General features: G+C 51.6%; 5 protein-coding genes across 5 annotated transcripts; 1 reads left to right on the top strand and 4 right to left on the bottom strand.

Moving 5' to 3' along the window:
* Window positions 1–1049: 1049 nt before the first annotated feature.
* On the top strand, window positions 1050–1739 carry BDV14DRAFT_204181 (uncharacterized protein; the record flags this gene model as incomplete). Its single annotated transcript, XM_073774472.1, has 1 exon — window positions 1050–1739. The coding sequence occupies one exon, from the start codon at window positions 1050–1052 to the stop codon at window positions 1737–1739; it is 690 nt and encodes a 229-aa protein (XP_073623994.1).
* A 312-nt stretch (window positions 1740–2051) lies between these two features.
* On the bottom strand, window positions 2052–3096 carry BDV14DRAFT_181311 (peroxiredoxin family protein). Its single transcript, XM_073770047.1, has 4 exons — window positions 2819–3096; window positions 2585–2748; window positions 2372–2512; window positions 2052–2312 (listed from the first exon to the last, which is right to left on the bottom strand). The coding sequence occupies exons 1-4, from the start codon at window positions 2979–2981 to the stop codon at window positions 2277–2279; spliced, it is 504 nt and encodes a 167-aa protein (XP_073623993.1). The 5' UTR covers window positions 2982–3096; the 3' UTR covers window positions 2052–2276.
* A 2314-nt stretch (window positions 3097–5410) lies between these two features.
* BDV14DRAFT_211412 (putative C6 transcription factor) lies at window positions 5411–7598 on the bottom strand (the record flags this gene model as incomplete). The annotated part of the gene is made up of 4 exons (XM_073776088.1): window positions 5411–6517; window positions 6561–7251; window positions 7308–7427; window positions 7474–7598. 4 exons carry the CDS (start codon window positions 7596–7598, stop codon window positions 5411–5413), a joined length of 2043 nt encoding a protein of 680 aa, XP_073623992.1.
* Window positions 7599–8065: 467 nt separating this feature from the next.
* Window positions 8066–10067, bottom strand: BDV14DRAFT_133709 (cytochrome P450). Its single transcript, XM_073766190.1, has 4 exons — window positions 9787–10067; window positions 9072–9705; window positions 8697–9019; window positions 8066–8636 (listed from the first exon to the last, which is right to left on the bottom strand). Exons 1-4 carry the CDS (start codon window positions 10003–10005, stop codon window positions 8256–8258), a joined length of 1557 nt encoding a protein of 518 aa, XP_073623991.1. The 5' UTR covers window positions 10006–10067; the 3' UTR covers window positions 8066–8255.
* An 810-nt stretch (window positions 10068–10877) lies between these two features.
* On the bottom strand, window positions 10878–12895 carry BDV14DRAFT_133701 (putative MFS multidrug transporter). The gene has a single exon (XM_073766189.1). It carries the CDS (start codon window positions 12570–12572, stop codon window positions 10908–10910), a length of 1665 nt encoding a protein of 554 aa, XP_073623990.1. The 5' UTR covers window positions 12573–12895; the 3' UTR covers window positions 10878–10907.
* Window positions 12896–16159: the final 3264 nt, after the last annotated feature.

Genomic DNA, 16159 nt, shown 5'->3' with positions numbered 1-16159 from the left:
AGCAATGGATTCTGCAAGGAAAGAGTGTGCTGGCAAGGTCCTTACTTACCTCCTCAACGTGCTGATCACCGTTCCATGGAACCGCAGATCTCGTAGCCTGAAGTACATATGTGAAAAATTATAAATAGACATGGACAAGTAAGGGCCTCATCTCGCATTGCATCGTCGTAGGAGGAAGGAACGATGTAGGTCGCACTTTCCTGGAGGGTATCGCTATCTGGTCCTCGTCAGTCTGAGTGAGTGACAAATGTCCTTCAAAGCATGACGAACTGTGGTTTTTCTACAATGAAGCCGACTCGTGACGAGTACCTCGCAAGCACGTGAGATTCCCTCTCGCAATGCGTCATACAACTCAAGGAAACAACAATGAGTTCAAAGTTGGCTGTCAGGCAAGGGGCCGCAAGCCGAGAAAGAGTCAAGGTCAGGCAATGCCAGTGAACTTCGTTCTTTTGAAATCATGGCTCACTTTATCCACTGCTGACCGACTCAACTTATGTACAATGCCTGGCAACTAAACCTCATAGGTAGGTAGGTATATCTTGGTTCTGATCTAGTCTCTAAGGTAACAGGCTATCACGGATGGTATACTACCGTAAATACCACCCACTTATAGTGTGTTTGATCATGTATCAAGACTGCACTCTAGGACACCTCGCTTGCGAACTGGTTCGGCCCCATGACGTCGTACCCCGGACCAAGACACAACGTCTCTTGGCAGGGCACGTAACAACGAATGAACATCGTTCTTAACCTTCTTTGGCCCCAGAAAAAAGACTGAGGCACAGGGCCGGGGTCGCTTCTTTGGTTATGAACAACAGTAGTGACAAGGAATCATGAACACTGCCCGGATGATCTGCAGGTTGCAGCGCAAGATGGGGCCGTCTGGGGATGTCAGGTGCCGGTGGATGGGCGAGTATATAGTAAGGTAAGATGTCCACCCCAGACTCAACAAACTGCCTAACAAGATTTCCAAACAGAAAGGACTTATTTACTACCTTAAATACTCCCGAAACAACCTACTTGATTACTACAGGAGAGCAACCACCACAATGCTCGGCCAGTCAACTGCAACCGCCCTCGCCCTCCTCTCCCTCCTCTCCCTCTCAACAGCCCAGCAATTGACAACAAACTGCTCAACCTTCAACTGGAACATGAAGATACCTAGCCTAGACACCTACGCCCCCAAGCGCGTCTCAGAAGGCAAAATCTGCGATGCAGGCCAGACCACCGAAACATGCCTCCTAACCGCCTTAGGAGACGAGCAGTACTCCGCAACAACAAACATAACCAGCCTCAACACAACAGCACTCCTAGACCTCGTCATCGACGCGATCGACAAGATCACGCTCACAGCCACAGCCCCCTGGCTCAACGACAGCGTCATTGGCTCCGTCGACTCAACTATGCTCCTCGAACCAGACCAAGCAGCCTATATCAACTTCACAGCATACAAGTTCTGCTTCAACGGTACCGTCGCAGACTGCGACGAGGGTATCGACGATGACTCGGGGGTATCAGTCTGCGCACCGATCTGGCATTGGAGCGGCGACGACGCAGTCCTGGAGGGCGAGTACTCGCTTGTGAACTTTAGTCGCGAAGACGTAAACCAGTACCAGGATCCATACGAGAAGCAGCAGGGTGATGAGCCTGGTGAGGGGGGTGCAACGGATTTGGAGGCTGGATTGAATAGTGGACTGCTAGCGGTTTTGGTGAGCATGGTTGCTGTCTTGGTTGTTTAGCCTCGCGAAATTCTGGAACAATGTAATGGCCTTTCATATCTATTAGCTTTGTTAGTCTTTGCTAGCCAAATTAATTAGTGATGTTTTACTTGGCAGTCCTTCTTCTTATCCTTCGCCTCTAGCGTGGCATATATATATATATATATACATATTTACTTATAACGTGGTAGATATATTCCAGTGACCATACATTGGACCTCCTTTCCTACAACCGACGACCGAGGCTCATTCGGTGTCCTTCTCACAGTTTGCTTGGCCTTGGCTATGGTCTGTAATCTCTGGTTCTTTTTTTTTCTACCTGGTAAGGTCTTAGGGTGAGTCTAATAAATTGATTTTATGGAGTTGAGAGAATATCAATCCGTCATCAGACATCAGATTCGAACTCAGACGTTTGTCGTTGTCTGTCTGAGTGTCGTTTTCACATCCTTCCTCCTGGCCGCTAAAAGCAAGGCGCGAGCCAGAGCACCCATAAATCATCATTCAATCTAAATACATGATCCATAACCATCAGCCATAAACCACCATCAACTCAATTCTTCAAAGGTGAGCCAGCACCGCATCCGCACCAGAAACCTATTGGATAATTAGCACCACCCTTCATAATCCCAGAGTAGGTAAGTGGGAAGACAAACCTCAACAGCCCCCTTCTTCGTCTCAATATCGGCATACGTGACCTTGCCATGATCAATGATAATCGCGTACCGACCGGTCCGTCCAGCATTTGCCCATCCAATGCTCTTGGAGAATTTGGCGTCGGGGTCGGAGAGGAAAAGCTACGCATCCACACCGTTAGCATCATATGGAGATTGTTGTGGGGGACATTGGGGAAGAAAATGCAGACGTACAATATCATCGCCAGTAACATTGTTTGCCTTCCCCCAAGCACTCATGACAAAAGGATCGTTTGACGCGACGACCGCGACGACATCAGTGCCCTTAGATTTTAGTTGTTGGAGGTTCGAGATGTAGCCCGGGAGGTGGTTGACGGAGCAGGTGGGGGTGAATGCGCCTGAGTAGAAATAAACCAGTTAGCATTGCATCAGAGACTATCACTGGAAATAGAGAAACAGGAAGCTCACCAGGAACCGAAAACAAAACGACCTTCTTATCCGCCCACTCCTTGGAAGCATCGTACTTGATCGGGATTCCGCAAGAGGTGACTTCGCCCTTGTCCTCAGACCAAGGGATGTACTGGAACGCAACGTCGCTGGGGAAAGATTCACCGGCTTTGAGAGGGGCCATGTTCTCGGTAATCGTTCAATTGATATGGAGAAGTAGAAAAAAGTGAGCTCCTGTGCGAGTGAGAGAAGATGAAGTCGGTAGGAGAGTTGGAGTGTTGATGGATGCGGGGCAGGCGGACCTCGGGGACCTTGGAGCTTACCTGTCTGCCCCGCTGTACCACCCCGTCATTCAGTGCTGAGATTGCTCAGTCGCAGCCAACCGGAGGTCGCCGATATAGTCCACGGTGGACCAATCTAGATATTGTTAGTCCCCTCCTGGGTTAGTTGGGTTATTCAAAAGGTGTATATTGGTGTCTTGGAAGTCTTGATCATTTCTTGGGCCCAGGTTGGGAGCGACGGGGACACTGTTCCCCCCGTTCCCACCATGGGCACACTATGTGGCAGATATTGCGATATATGGTAGTAATATTTGACAGTAGATCTCACAGATGGTAGAAGATATGCTTGACATAGTTGATATAGTAGTATATGTCAAATCTTGAGTAGATGGCAGTCCTCTATGTTTCACCCTGGTCACAACTAAGAGGCAGCATATTACGATATATGGCAGTGATAAATGGCAGTAAATCTCACAGATGATGGAAGAAATGCTGAACACGGCTGTGATAGCAGTATGTGTCGAATCTTGAGTAGATGACTGTCCTCCACGTCTCACCCGGTCACAACTAAGAAGCAGGATATGGCGCGATATGGCAGTGCTGTATGGTGTTAAATTTCACAGATGGTAGAAGAGATAATAAATATGGTCGCGATGAGAGTATATCGCATATTGGGTAGATGGCAGTCCTCCACATTCTCAGCCTCGGCGCAACTAAGAAGCAGCATATCGCACTATATGGCAGTGCTGGATGGTATTAGATCGCACATATAGTAGAAGAGATGATACCATGGACATGGTTGAGATGACAGTAAGTAGGTATGTATCGTAGATTGAATAGATGGCAGTCCCCTACGTTTTCGCCCTTGCTCCCAACCTCACCCCAGTTTAGTATCAGCATATCGCAATATATGGCAGTGATAGATGGTAGTGGTAAATCTCACAGATGGTAGACGAGATGCTTGACATGGTCGTGATGGCAATATGTATCATATACTGAATAGATGGCAATCCACATTCCCACCCTCGCTCTAGCCCTTGCCCCGCCCTCGCCACAACTTTCATGTGTCAGCATATCGCAGTATATGGCAGTGTTAGATGACAGTAGATCGCACAGATGGTAGAAGAGATGATTGACATGGTCGTGATAGCAGTATATGTTGTAGCTGGAATAGATGTCAGTCCACATTCCCACCCTCGCCGCCCCCTCGCTCTCCCCGCCCTCCAGAAATGTGTCAGCATATCGCAGTGCATGGCAGTGCTAGATGGTAGAAGAGATAGTGGACATGGCAGTAAGTAGCAGTATGTCAAGTATGTCAAGATGTCAAGTATGCGAAAGCAAACAAAAGGTCAGGATAGCTCAAGGTTAGATGTCATAGATAGCAAGATATGAACTAGGCGAACGACGGGTGGGGCTACGAGGTAAATCTGTTGGTAGGACGCAGAGGTTGTGGCCGGGAAGTCAGATGTCAACGAAATGCCAACTAAGTGGCAGTAGATGGTATTATATGGCAGGTAGCTATGTATATTTGAGTAAATGTCAAGCGTATGATTGGTATCTCGGAACGATGACGCGTAGATGAGACAATGTTAGCCGCGTAAATCGACGAGATGCCACGAAGATACGAAGGAAAGGCAAGCAGATGAACGAAATAATTAGGTAATTGAGGACAGATGTCAGTAAAGTGAAGCCAGATACAAGACAGATTCGAGCAGAAGCCAACCTGTTCCAAAATGACGCGCCGTAACTACCGCGTAGCTAAACAAGATTAACGCCGACCTGCAAAAAGGTGGCAAGAATGCGACGAAAGACGGAAAATGAAGATAGAAGATACCAAATTCACAATACGAGTGATATGCAAGACCAAATGAGAAGTAGAAACCGCCAAGATGCACGAAAGTTAAGTAGACTAAAGATGGTGACACAGAATGGAGATGGAAGAGATGAAACGACGCGAGATGGGGGGAGATGAAACAGCTGGTAGAGATATGTAGGAGAGATGGAGGGAAGGAGCGAGGGCGCGGGAGAAGATGCCGTCATGTACTGCTCGGTGTCGCGCTTCGGCCTTATATTCGGGCATAGGAGGTATCGTCCAGTGAGAGCCTATAGGATAGGAACATGATGTAGCGTCCGAGTGAGTCACCGGAAGTTGGATGCGAAGCTTTCGAAACAGGTAGAATTGACATGTGAAGATGTGCAATTAATTGAGAAGTGGCATCGTTTGGTTCCTTCCTGTATAGAGGGATTCTGGCGGCAGGCATGCTGGAGTACTTCCTGCGTAGCGTAGCTCGTAACGTAGCTCGTAGCTCGTGATTGTTGAGGTCTCTGTTGATCAAAAGCAGTCTTTCATCATGCTTGAAAGCTCAGTGTTGTAGTCGAACATATATCCTTCGTGAAATGTGTCCAGCGACGGCACTCCCATGATCTGGTCCTCCAAGTTACCCACGGCGTCAAACCACTCCTTCAGTTCTTGCGTCATCTGCGCACCGTCCGGTGTCTGGCTCTGGACGCTAGATGTCACTGTTTGCTCGACCGTACCCTCAGGGAGGGCGACCTCCCCATCCCCGTTACGGTGCATCAACTGCGGCCCAAGCCGACGAAGACCCTTGATCGATTTCCAGAGCCGTCGAGATATGTACGATCGCGTCGAGACACCCTTTACCAGTTCAAGCGCCATATAAAACTCCTCTCGACAGGCGGCGCTGTATTGACTTGGGGACTGGGCGACAGCTAGGAAGAGAGCCATCAGGGCTGATACCAGGAACCAATTGAAGACGACTTGCTGGAGTTGATATATGTCCGATGAGGCATGCAGTTGCGTAATGAACCGGATGGTGTTCTTGGCCATGTCGACGACTGTCTGCGTCTCCGATGGGAAACGCATCACGTGCCCTGGTGAGTGGAGGACGGGGCGATGAATGAGCATTCGCAGCTGGTTTGCCCGAAGGTATACCAAAGAGCGCAGTCGTCGGAGACTCCGCGTCTCGCCTTCTGCATAGCCTGCTGCGTTTCGCAAACGGAGGGTGTCTGGGAGCGCAGCAACCCACTGCAGAACTTGCCAGTCGAGGTAATTGATTTCGTCCTTCTTGATCTCGTTGGTATTGTTGAAGGCTGATATGAACCTCCACACTTTAGCTGCAATCCTGCTATACCGGACCATGACCCGCAAGTACGAAGTATCTTCTTCCGGTTCTGGAAGCCAGGGATCGATATCAGAATCATCCACGCCAAATGGCATGCCTGTGCCGAAACTCCATCTCAAGTCCAGGACGCGCACAGACCAGAATAGCTTGAGCACACGATTCTTTCCAGCTTTCACAATAGTCGGGTGTTTGAGGGTTTCTCTCCGATGCAGCCCTTTCTCCAAGCACATGCGCTCAACTATTCCGATTGTCCGCCAAGCTAGAGTCTCCTCGTCGATCTGAAAGTACAATATTGCCTACACCGGTTAGCCCCGTTGGCGCCACTAGGATGCTACATACCACAAGTGCTAGGAGGGTAATGCTCTTTATCTCCGGATCAGCCCAGACATAGTGATCTGCGGCATCTCTCACTGTATCAAACAAACTCATCGCCAGGTCACTGCTTCCACTCGCCTCAGCGGTCAAAGCACAAGCAAACACCAGTCGCAAGATGTTGACATCGTCACTATCCAGTCCACCATCCGAGGCGAGACCTGGAGCTCGTGGCCAAATTCCCGCTTCGGTCGGTCCATACAGCACCTCAACATTGTGGAGCAGCTCGTCAAGCTCAACAACCGGATACATCGCCCCCATTTCTTCCTCGTACACGCGACACAGCCGCAATGCCTCCGTCTTACTGATACTCCATAACGGGTCTCCTAATTGACAGGATCCACTCGGTGGGGACAGCGGAGTAGGCAGGGGTGAAGGCTCCCGCGTCATCTCGTCGTCGTGCAAGTTGCGCTCGACTTCAATTCCCCGTTCCCGTAGACTCGATTTGGCGAGATCAAAGCTGAATGCTGAGGTCGTGGGACCTTGAAAGGTCAATTCCTTTGCCGCCATGGAAATCCGTCGCGGCCGTGGGTTGCCTTCGACGCGCCCGACCACCGCACCAGACATGTTAGTCTGCGCGAGGGCCTGGACGGACGCCGTCAAGGCGCTAATCTGCGCCTGCATCGCGCTCATCTGCTCGTAGAGTCGCTCAACCCCACTATCCGGTTAGCCGAGTTACCGCACCAAAGCAGAAGTTCTGGCCACGACACTCACATAGTTTCAGCGCCCCCTGCGTCAGGAGCGTTGTCGTAAATGCACGATATCCGTTGCCTACCGCATCTTCCGCAAGGCCGCTCCCCGTTGCATTTGATCTTTCGCCGCTTGCACTCGTTGCTGAGTCGTTAGCAAGATATCGCCACAATGGGAGAAATGCACTCACCAAGCCTTAGCAATGTACTTTCTCCGTCTCTTCCTCGGGACCGCCTCAGCCTCAGCCTCAGCTTCTCTTTCCCTCTCCCCATTCAAGTCGAGCGTAACACTCTCCTCAGAATTCCCCTCCCACATACTCGCATGTGAAGGCATTGAAGTGTGCATCGTGAATCAATCAATCGCGTAGCTCAAAACTCAAGGAAACGGAGGAGAGGAGATCAGGGGCAATAAGTAGTGCCAACCCAATGATGCAAGATGCCGAGTGTCCGTGCCGGTGAGATGGAAACAGGAACGAATTGCAAAAGCAGTGGATGCTAATGGCCGCCGGTCACGAGGGGAAGGGGGCCAAGTGGACCGCCCAAACTGGGGAAATGCGGGGAATGGAATTGGTTCCGCTGCGCCGTCGATCTTCTTCGACCCCGGGAATTGGGTGTTGGGAAGCTAAGAGATGTGGCTGGGTTAGTATTCAGATTTAATCTGGAGGTCTACGTGATCTTGGTTCATTTTCAGGGTCTGAAGAGTTCGTGGCTTATTTAAGATTGAGGAGTTTTTAAAAGATTGTTGAAGAATCCTTCCCCCTAGCTTAGTTCTAGTACTCCTAAGACCCCCTCTACTCTACACTAGCCGCCATGCTAAAAAAGGTACCCTCCACATAGCGCACCGCATATCGTACTTTATACAAAGAAAAAATGAAAATCACAATCATTTTCAGGCTACCATAATCCATGCTATATGTTCATAAATCTCACCAAAAAAGGAGAATGAGAAACCAACACAAAAGAAGACTCGAAACTAGTTCAAATCCTTCGTCCGCTCTTCACTCTCAACAATCCACTTCTTGAGTGTTTCCGGATCCCTCGGTCTAAATCCCACCTTGAACGGCTTTGGTTCTGTCGTCAACGCCGTGGGGATAGCATTACATTGGATCGCGTCGAGGATCGGGCGGTCGGCTTCTCTACGGGCTGGGTGCATTGTGAATGCCATGATGAGACGCACGTAGGCTGTGAAGAGTTCGCGGTTGGCGAGGTGAGAGCCCGCGCACATGCGGGAGCCGGCGCCGTAGCCGTAGTGGGGGGTTCCGGAGCCGTCTGTTGAGGCTTCGAGGTAGCGGGTTGGTTCGAAGGCGTAGGGGTTGCTGAAGTGGGTTTCGTCGTAGTCTGCTGCGTAGGCGTTCTAGACAGTCAGACGTTAGCATGGGCTGAGACTAGGGGGGTGAGAAGGAAGGGAAAGTACCATAAAGAAAGTTGTTCCCTTGGGGATAATTGAGCCGTTCCAGTTGATGTCCTTTGTGCTTTCTCGGGGCAGACAGATGGGAATGACCGTCCAGAAGCGAAGTGTTTCCTTGACGATTGCCGTGACGTAGGGAACTTTCTCTTCGATAAGGCATTTCTCCCAGGCGTCGCCGTCGGGGTAGACCTTCATGATTTCATCGTAGGCGCGTTGCTGGATCCTTTGACCGTCTTCAGAAGCGAGGTAGGCGATTCCCATGATCAGGTTTCCGGGGACGGTGTCAAGACCGGCGGAGACCATTGTTAGACAGATCGACTTAATCTCAGCTGGAATCTGTCAGCGTATTGGAGGCAAGAAGTGAGAATCAAGGGGACTCACCTTCGTTAAGCTTCGCCTCGGGGTCCTTCAGAATGTTTCCAGTAATACAGGGCTTATCCGTACCCTTCGCAATGCGATCCTTGAGTACATCCAGCAGGTACGTGAGGTACTTGTCACGACGAACGCGGAACTCATCAGCCTCTTTGTTCATCTTCGGGATGATTCTCAAGAGTGGAATATAATCCTGCCACTGGTTACTCGTGCTGCGGAAGTTCGAAACACCACGCTCAACATCCACAATCTCCTTGAGCAATTTATCGTCGACATTTCCCTCGATGCGAATACCGTAGTTGAGCGTCAGACTCGTGTTCAGCGCGAACCGTTGGAAGTATGCGGTGGGGTTGATGTCGACCTCGCCGTCTGCACTATCCTTGAAGAGCTCCCGAATACTGGACATTGATTCTAAATCGATAATGGGCATGTAGGATTGTGTCGCAGGGCGGTTGAGCGCTGTGGCAGCGGCCTTACGGCGGCGCTTGCACGATTCATCCCATGGTGATGTGCCAACCGTGAAACCCTGCGAACTCGAGACGACGCTGTGGAAGGTGTGGAATGTCGGGCGGGAGATAAGCGCGGACTGATCCTTAATCCAGAGCTGGCGGACGGAGTCGAAGGTGTTTGCGAAGACGACGCGCTGGGTACGAACAAATTAATCAGCACTTCATACCCAAAGAGCACTTTCTAGATGTGATAAAGAGAAGGAAAGTAAACGTACCCTATTGCCCATCCGAACCTGGAAAACAGGCCCAAACGTCTTTGCCCATTTCTGCGCTACCGTTGCATGCTGCTCACCCAGTTGAATGAGGTTACCGAAGATAGGCACACCGGGAACCTCAGGAAGGCCCTTGATCTTGGGGACGTCGGTGCGGTTAAAGTAGCGGATGACGAAGTAGACCACTGCGATTGCAGCGACTATAACAGTTTGTATAGCCATATTGGCGAAAGAATGAAGGAACAAAATAGGCCTCAAATCAGATTACCAATCGTCAACTTGTGACAGTCGCAGAAGGAAGGAGGAGAAGGTATGGAGGTAAGGCTTTATATCCGCCCCCTCCCATTACCCACCCAGGGAGTCTAACTCTGACCTTACACTGGAAGCACGGTAAATTTCCGACCTCGAGCCAAATCCGCCAACCCCGCACACGCTTTGCACACTCTCACCTCCCTCAAACTACCAGCAGAACAACCCAAGTGCCAGGTACAAAGTACACAGCGGGAATTCGGGACTCATTCCGCACCTCAACGGCTAAGCACGGCTCTCCATGTTCCTGACCCACTGCGGGAAGAGCGGCGATGGTCCGGATGCTTGAGGGGTCCACTTTAGATTACTGAGTAGTGAGTATGGAGGTGGCTATTGGATGAATTTGGAAGAGCTTTGATTTGATTTGGGTGTTGGTGACTGGATGGCGAGATGGTTCATCGGCATGACTTGCATATTGAATATTCGAGGTTCATGAGGTCGATGAGGTTTAAAGGTAGGTGCCTGATATATTTCCGTGCAACCCGGTTGGGTATGCGCATTTGACGCGTCGCTCGTTTATATCGCTTCGATCGCGAGTGTCAGCGGCGCATGACTGTCAGTCTTATTTTGTGCACAGGGCCACTCTGAATTGCCTTGCTACCTAATATGGCAATGAGAGAGTAAACTTGTTTACTGAAAGAGCAGTTGAGTTTTTGAGCCCCAGTCATTACACAGAAAGCTTCAATATGTTCAAAGAAATGTTATACATTTATACATTTACCACATGGGAATATAATACAGCAAAATGAAAAGTAATCATAATTCATAGCCCCATAAGACCCTTAACCATATCCAAAAAGCACATTTGTCATATCTCAGACTCCATAAGGCTTCTCGCTCGCACTCAAATGACTAGCTCTCCGTCCCTCATGCCTCACCCGATCAGCCGCAAGAGTCTGAGCGAACTTACTCTTCTCACGAATCTGCGGGCCCTTCCAGTAGAAGATATAGATCGGGATCGTCACAAAGATAGCGAGTACACCAAGAATAGTACTAGCCCACTGCAGATGTAATCTCCCGCCGATATTCTCGTACATCGGCGTCGCATACATAGCCGACAACCCTGCAAGGAAGTCACGAGCGAAGCCGTTGCCTCCTGTTGCAGAGGCAGAGTACGGTCCGTATGCAGCGACCATGTAGTCTATGGTAGACATGTAAATACCGTAGTTGGCGATGGCGATTAGAAGAACAAAGACAAGGGGCACAATCCAGTGATTTGTTTCTGGGCCCATGGTCGTCCAGGCAAAGCCAAAGAGGCCGATTGTTTCGAGAGGCGCAATGAAAAGAAGGAGCAAGAGGCGGCGCTCTGGTAAGCGGGCAGCTGTGCCGTGCTTCACTCGTACCTGGTGCTGGCGCCAGATGTCGGGGAGGAAAATCGCGTAGGCCAGGCCGTATCCGATTAGAATGGTACCGAAGCACATACCAATTTCCAAGGGGTTGAAGCCCCACTGTTCGAAGACGAGGGCGAAGGACTCGATGCAAGTGAAGATCAAAGCATCGGAGAAACCGGAGAGCAGGGAGAGGAACAGCACAATGGGCTCGCGCAGGAACATCTCGAAGGGTCGGCGCCAGATGTGCCAGACATCCTTGAGGTCAAGTCTTGGTACTTTCAATTCGTTAGGGCCGTAGACGTTGGGATCTTCTCCAGATTTGCGACGGCGTTTGGCCTCGCGGTCAAGAAGGATAGTTGAACGCGTTTCCTGGACGAAAAAGAAGTGCAGGATCTGAGTGACACCGCCGAAGATGAGCTGGATCCAGAAGTTCCAGCGCCAGTGTAGCCACTGCTCCATCATACCACCGAAGAAGGGACCGATCGTGGTACCTCCAACTGAAGACAACACAACAAATGCGACAGCGAAACCTTGGTCATCAGCTTCCCACATGTCAGCCGTCATTCCTAGAGTGACCGAGCCTCCGGCCAAGCTGATACCACCCAGGAAGCGACCAACGACCATAGTCCCAAAGTTCGGGGCCAGAGCACAAGGTAATTGCCAGATGTTCATGAAGGTCAGACTGAGCTGCATGATGGGCCATCGGCCGAACTCCTCACTCCATGGTGCCCAAAGTTCACAGCCGAACGCGTAGGCAACCAAGAAGATCATTTGACCGACTCGAGCCGCTTGCTCACTGATACTAAACTCTTCCACTAGACCGGAGACGGCATTCGAGTAGGTACTGCTGTTGAAGTTCATGGACGACTGCACGATGAAGATAACTGAAAGGATAGTCCATCGCTTGTACCAAGGGAAGCAAAACCCAAGGCAGTCGTATGCATCATCTTCCGTCAGTTCTCGTTTCCCGTCCGGCCTAACTTTGCCGCGCTCGTCGGGGTCGCTGTGCGATGACTGTGATGCGTGTTCAGCGTGGCTGTCGCCCGGCTGCATGGACGCTCGATGCCCATAGTCATTATACTGTTGGTCCTTCTTCTCCACGCCCAAGCCCTGGTGGAGTGGATTCTGGGGATCCTCTTCAACCGCCATAGTGGAGGCGGGTCTATAGTGACCACGTGAGGTGCGGAGCGACGCCGATATAAAGTAAGGAGGGAGAAATATATAGAAAAGTATAAGTCAAAGGACTCGAAGAAAACACGTTCCGACCGCAAAAGGCAAGGGCAGCGGTCTAGGATAGAAAAATTGGAACGTCAGTCACAAGTGAGATGTCATATTCCCAGAGTCGAGGGGATGTAAACCCACACTTATACCCAGCGTTCACAGCGTCCGGGGTCATCCCACAAGATCGTCCCAAATGCGGGAGAGCAACCGACGTCATATCCAGTACCAGGATGAAGAGCAATTCATTGAGCTCCAACAGTACTCTGCAAGAATTCCTAGTCAGTCCGGGTCGTCTCGCTAGAGCCTAGCACCCACGGCTGCCAGCAGCGACGAATTTGATTCACTCGTCCCTCGCAATCCACCGGTCATAGCTCACAACAGAGTCAGATCGCGGATTCTCTGGGGAGCGTGATTGAATGGCCAAGGGCGCGATAAGCTCCGCCACGCGTTGAGCGGTCGACCCCAGTCTATCCACGACATCATAACGAGCTGGAGCCAAGGTGATATGCCATGGGCCTGGTGTGTGTGGATCACTTCCTTTGCTCGCTTACAGCGTATGGGATATGGGGTAGAGCATGAGGGACAAAGAAGGAGTGTCTGCGACCTGCGTATCTGTCGTGTATGGAGGGATATTGTTCGTTGAGAGACTCAAAAGCGGACCCAGCATGATGCAAGAGGGCGAGATAGAGACGGGCAATCCCATGGTCGGTTCTTGTTTCCTGCCAGCGGCGGATGCTCGGAGGAGGGTGTGATGTCACTCAGTACAGGAGGTTAGTCAGCGCGAGTAATGCGCACTGTTACACTGCACAACATGCTCATGCTCGCCCTTACTGTTCTCATTCTGGAGATTCTTGTTGTTTACCTATCTTTGTTGTTGTGGTTGGTTTTGGGTTCAAACGGTTTCTCTCATAGTTACACTTCTACTATTGAGTTCTATACAATTATAATTAAGAGACCCTTCCGCCGTGACCACTCTCACTCAACGCTTAGCACCATAAGCTTACCCAAGACAGCAAGCCGAGACTCCGAATCCAACAAGGATCGTAAGACGCCCTGGGCGCTCCTCGGCGTTCTTGGGCCCTTTTGTCGTGCGTCATAACTCACGATATTCCGTCGAGACCGTAACAATATCCTGTTTGAGGCATGTGCTTACTTTATTCTGTTGTTAGTCCTATGACATTAGCCCAGAAGTATTTGCATGCAAACACGTTTAAACGGAAGAACAATGCCTATTGAATATTGACAGATCGTCTACATTGAGTCATCTACTGTACATTAACTCATAGCTATGAAAAACATGGTTCACCCAAAGCATGGTCCGTAATGAAAGTGGTGAGTATAGAGAAAGGTAGGTGGGGAGAACGAATGAAACGTCTTATAATACATCGTACGCTGTACGTTTCGTTTCGCCGAGCAGTTGGCCACTCTTCAGTCTTCAGTCCTCACCTTCAAGCCCCGAGCTTCGCCAGCTCTTCCACTTTACCGACTCGGATGCTGGGACGGTAACGGCCCGGGATACGAGTTAGAGCCTTGACTATAAACCCGATGATGAACCGAACCACCGTGTGGTCCAGTAACGGTAGGCATCGGCTCGTGGAGCGGGCCATGACCGGCAGCCCGTGCCTGAAGTGGGTGAGGACCTCCAGGCCCACTTGGTGCGTACGCCATCCCACCTGGAGTCGGCTGCAACACTGTTGGAGGCGTGTAGGAGCGGCCCATGTGTTGGGATGCAGCGCCTGGAAGAGGAGCCATTCTCGATGCCTGCGGTTGGGGAGGGGGAGTGCTGCGACCATAGGGGCTTCCGCCCAGTCCTAAATGCGGACGATGCGGCTGAGGCTGGTGAGCGACCAAAGGCTGCATTTGCGAGTAACCCAGAGGCGCATTGGGGTGTTGTTGGGGTGTTCCTGGCATATGACTTGACACGGGTATTGTCTGCGCGCTTGAGCCGTATGATGGCGTAGAAGAGAGGCCGGGACGGGAAGGGTACGGTATGTGGCTGTTCCGCGGCGTTGGAGAGCTAATCGCCGACCGGTACATGGAACCTTGTGGAGGAACATCGCGTGATCCTCCAGGACCCTGTGACTGTGACGCCGGCGAAGGCGCGTAGACAGAGGTGGAATATGAAGGACGCCCTGAAGCCGGTACCGGTGGTGGAGTAGGTGCGGGGGATGGCGCATTGAGATTGGGTAGCATCTGGGCAGAAGGAGTCTGGGAAGAGGCAAAGGGCGAGTATGGCGGCTGTGGAGCCAGGGTCGTGGATGGGCGGCTACTGGGCGGTGGAGGAGCTGAAGATGGCTGCGACTGCTGCTGGTTTCGAGGGTCAAATCTTCCTAGCCAATCATTGGCCCCAGCAGGCCCTGACGGTCCAGGCACCGAACTGTACGAAGAGTACTCGGAATACGGGCGCGAAGGTGGCTGGTATGGGTGCTGCGGAGGGTATGCTGGGCCTCTTGGCTGGGAAGCTGAAAGGATGGGTTCTTCCTGTCGCGAGACCGACTGCGGTAACGACGAGCTACCAGTGTATACTGGTCGCGAGGGAGAACTGCCACCGCCCGGAGGAATAGAAGACGACTGGTCACTAGCAAACCGTTTCCGGGGCTGGGGCTCCTCAGGTTCGTCGTTCAAGATACTCATAATGTTTGACCGCTTCGCAGGAACTTGACGAGGGGGTTCTGGTTCGACCGGCGTCAACGTGGCGCGAGGAAGCTCTCTCGACGGCGACAAAATAGGAGCTCCTTGAGAAACCCCGACGTGGGGCGCAGACATCGGGTAGAACGACCGTTGACCCATCGAGTCGCGTCGAATATGAGACACTTCTGATTCGGGCCTTCCTAGTACCTGCACTGGGGAGCCTGGTGGTTTCGTCAAACTAGACTGACGAGAATGCGAACCGTGCGACATAAGCGACGGGGGCTGAGCGTGGGGTTGAGCTATCGATTGTAAATAGGGCTGATGTGGTGGTGCGTTCGCGGTCTGACTAGGCGGTAAGGGAGACCCATGCATCTCCACGCCTCGGAACCCTTGACTAGGAAGCGGGTCCATCCTCGTTATCTCAGGGGCAGATACACCCAGCTGTCGCGAAGAGAGCGGATGATCTTGAGGACGAGGTGTCGCATGAGAGAGTACGGTCGCTGGTACGTCACGCCTATCGTCGGGGAAGTATCCCAATCGCGGTCCCTGCATGCGAGGTGGCAACCCAGGCTGAGCGTGGATCGCCCTGGTTGGTTCCTCGCCCAATGTCATGGCGGGCGAGTGAGGTGCCACTGGTGCACCGCTAGCTTGCGCCAGTGGGGGATAATGAGGAACACTGAGTTCCCGCTCATGGAATGGACGGGAATGTAGTGACGCAGGCTGTGAGGACAGTGCAGCGTGCCTTGCTCCCGGAGGAAGACGACTTTCTTCAAACTCAGGAGTAGCCTCAGTATGTGGCGCTAGCGGCCTAGACATACTGACGGCCGAGGGTGTTGCCTCATAACGCCGTTTGGACGTGAAATTCGGAAGCGGTAGGGCCGTGG

Source organism: Aspergillus stella-maris (genome assembly GCF_047715825.1).
Source record: "Aspergillus stella-maris strain CBS 113639 unplaced genomic scaffold BDV14scaffold_70, whole genome shotgun sequence".
NCBI classification, from domain to species: domain Eukaryota; kingdom Fungi; phylum Ascomycota; class Eurotiomycetes; order Eurotiales; family Aspergillaceae; genus Aspergillus; species Aspergillus stella-maris.
The sequence above is the reverse complement of the archived record's forward strand: the minus strand, read 5'-3'. Positions and strand labels throughout refer to the sequence as shown.

What these genes read in the sequence shown, in the direction of transcription:
- BDV14DRAFT_181311 (XM_073770047.1), bottom strand. Translation starts at nt 2,981, where the DNA reads ATGGCCCCTCTCAAAGCCGGTGAATCTTTCCCCAGCGACGTTGCGTTC. An exon ending in CGTTTTGTTTTCGGTTCCTG is followed by an intron (nt 2,749 to 2,818) that starts GTGAGCTTCCTG and finishes ATTTCTACTCAG; the next exon opens with GCGCATTCACCCCCACCTGC. An exon ending in ATGTTACTGGCGATGATATT is followed by an intron (nt 2,513 to 2,584) that starts GTACGTCTGCAT and finishes GTGGATGCGTAG; the next exon opens with CTTTTCCTCTCCGACCCCGA.
- BDV14DRAFT_133709 (XM_073766190.1), bottom strand. Translation starts at nt 10,005, where the DNA reads ATGGCTATACAAACTGTTATAGTCGCTGCAATCGCAGTGGTCTACTTC. An exon ending in AGGTTCGGATGGGCAATAGG is followed by an intron (nt 9,706 to 9,786) that starts GTACGTTTACTT and finishes GTTCGTACCCAG; the next exon opens with CGCGTCGTCTTCGCAAACAC. An exon ending in AGGGAACAACTTTCTTTATG is followed by an intron (nt 8,637 to 8,696) that starts GTACTTTCCCTT and finishes CTGACTGTCTAG; the next exon opens with AACGCCTACGCAGCAGACTA.
- BDV14DRAFT_133701 (XM_073766189.1), bottom strand. Translation starts at nt 12,572, where the DNA reads ATGGCGGTTGAAGAGGATCCCCAGAATCCACTCCACCAGGGCTTGGGC.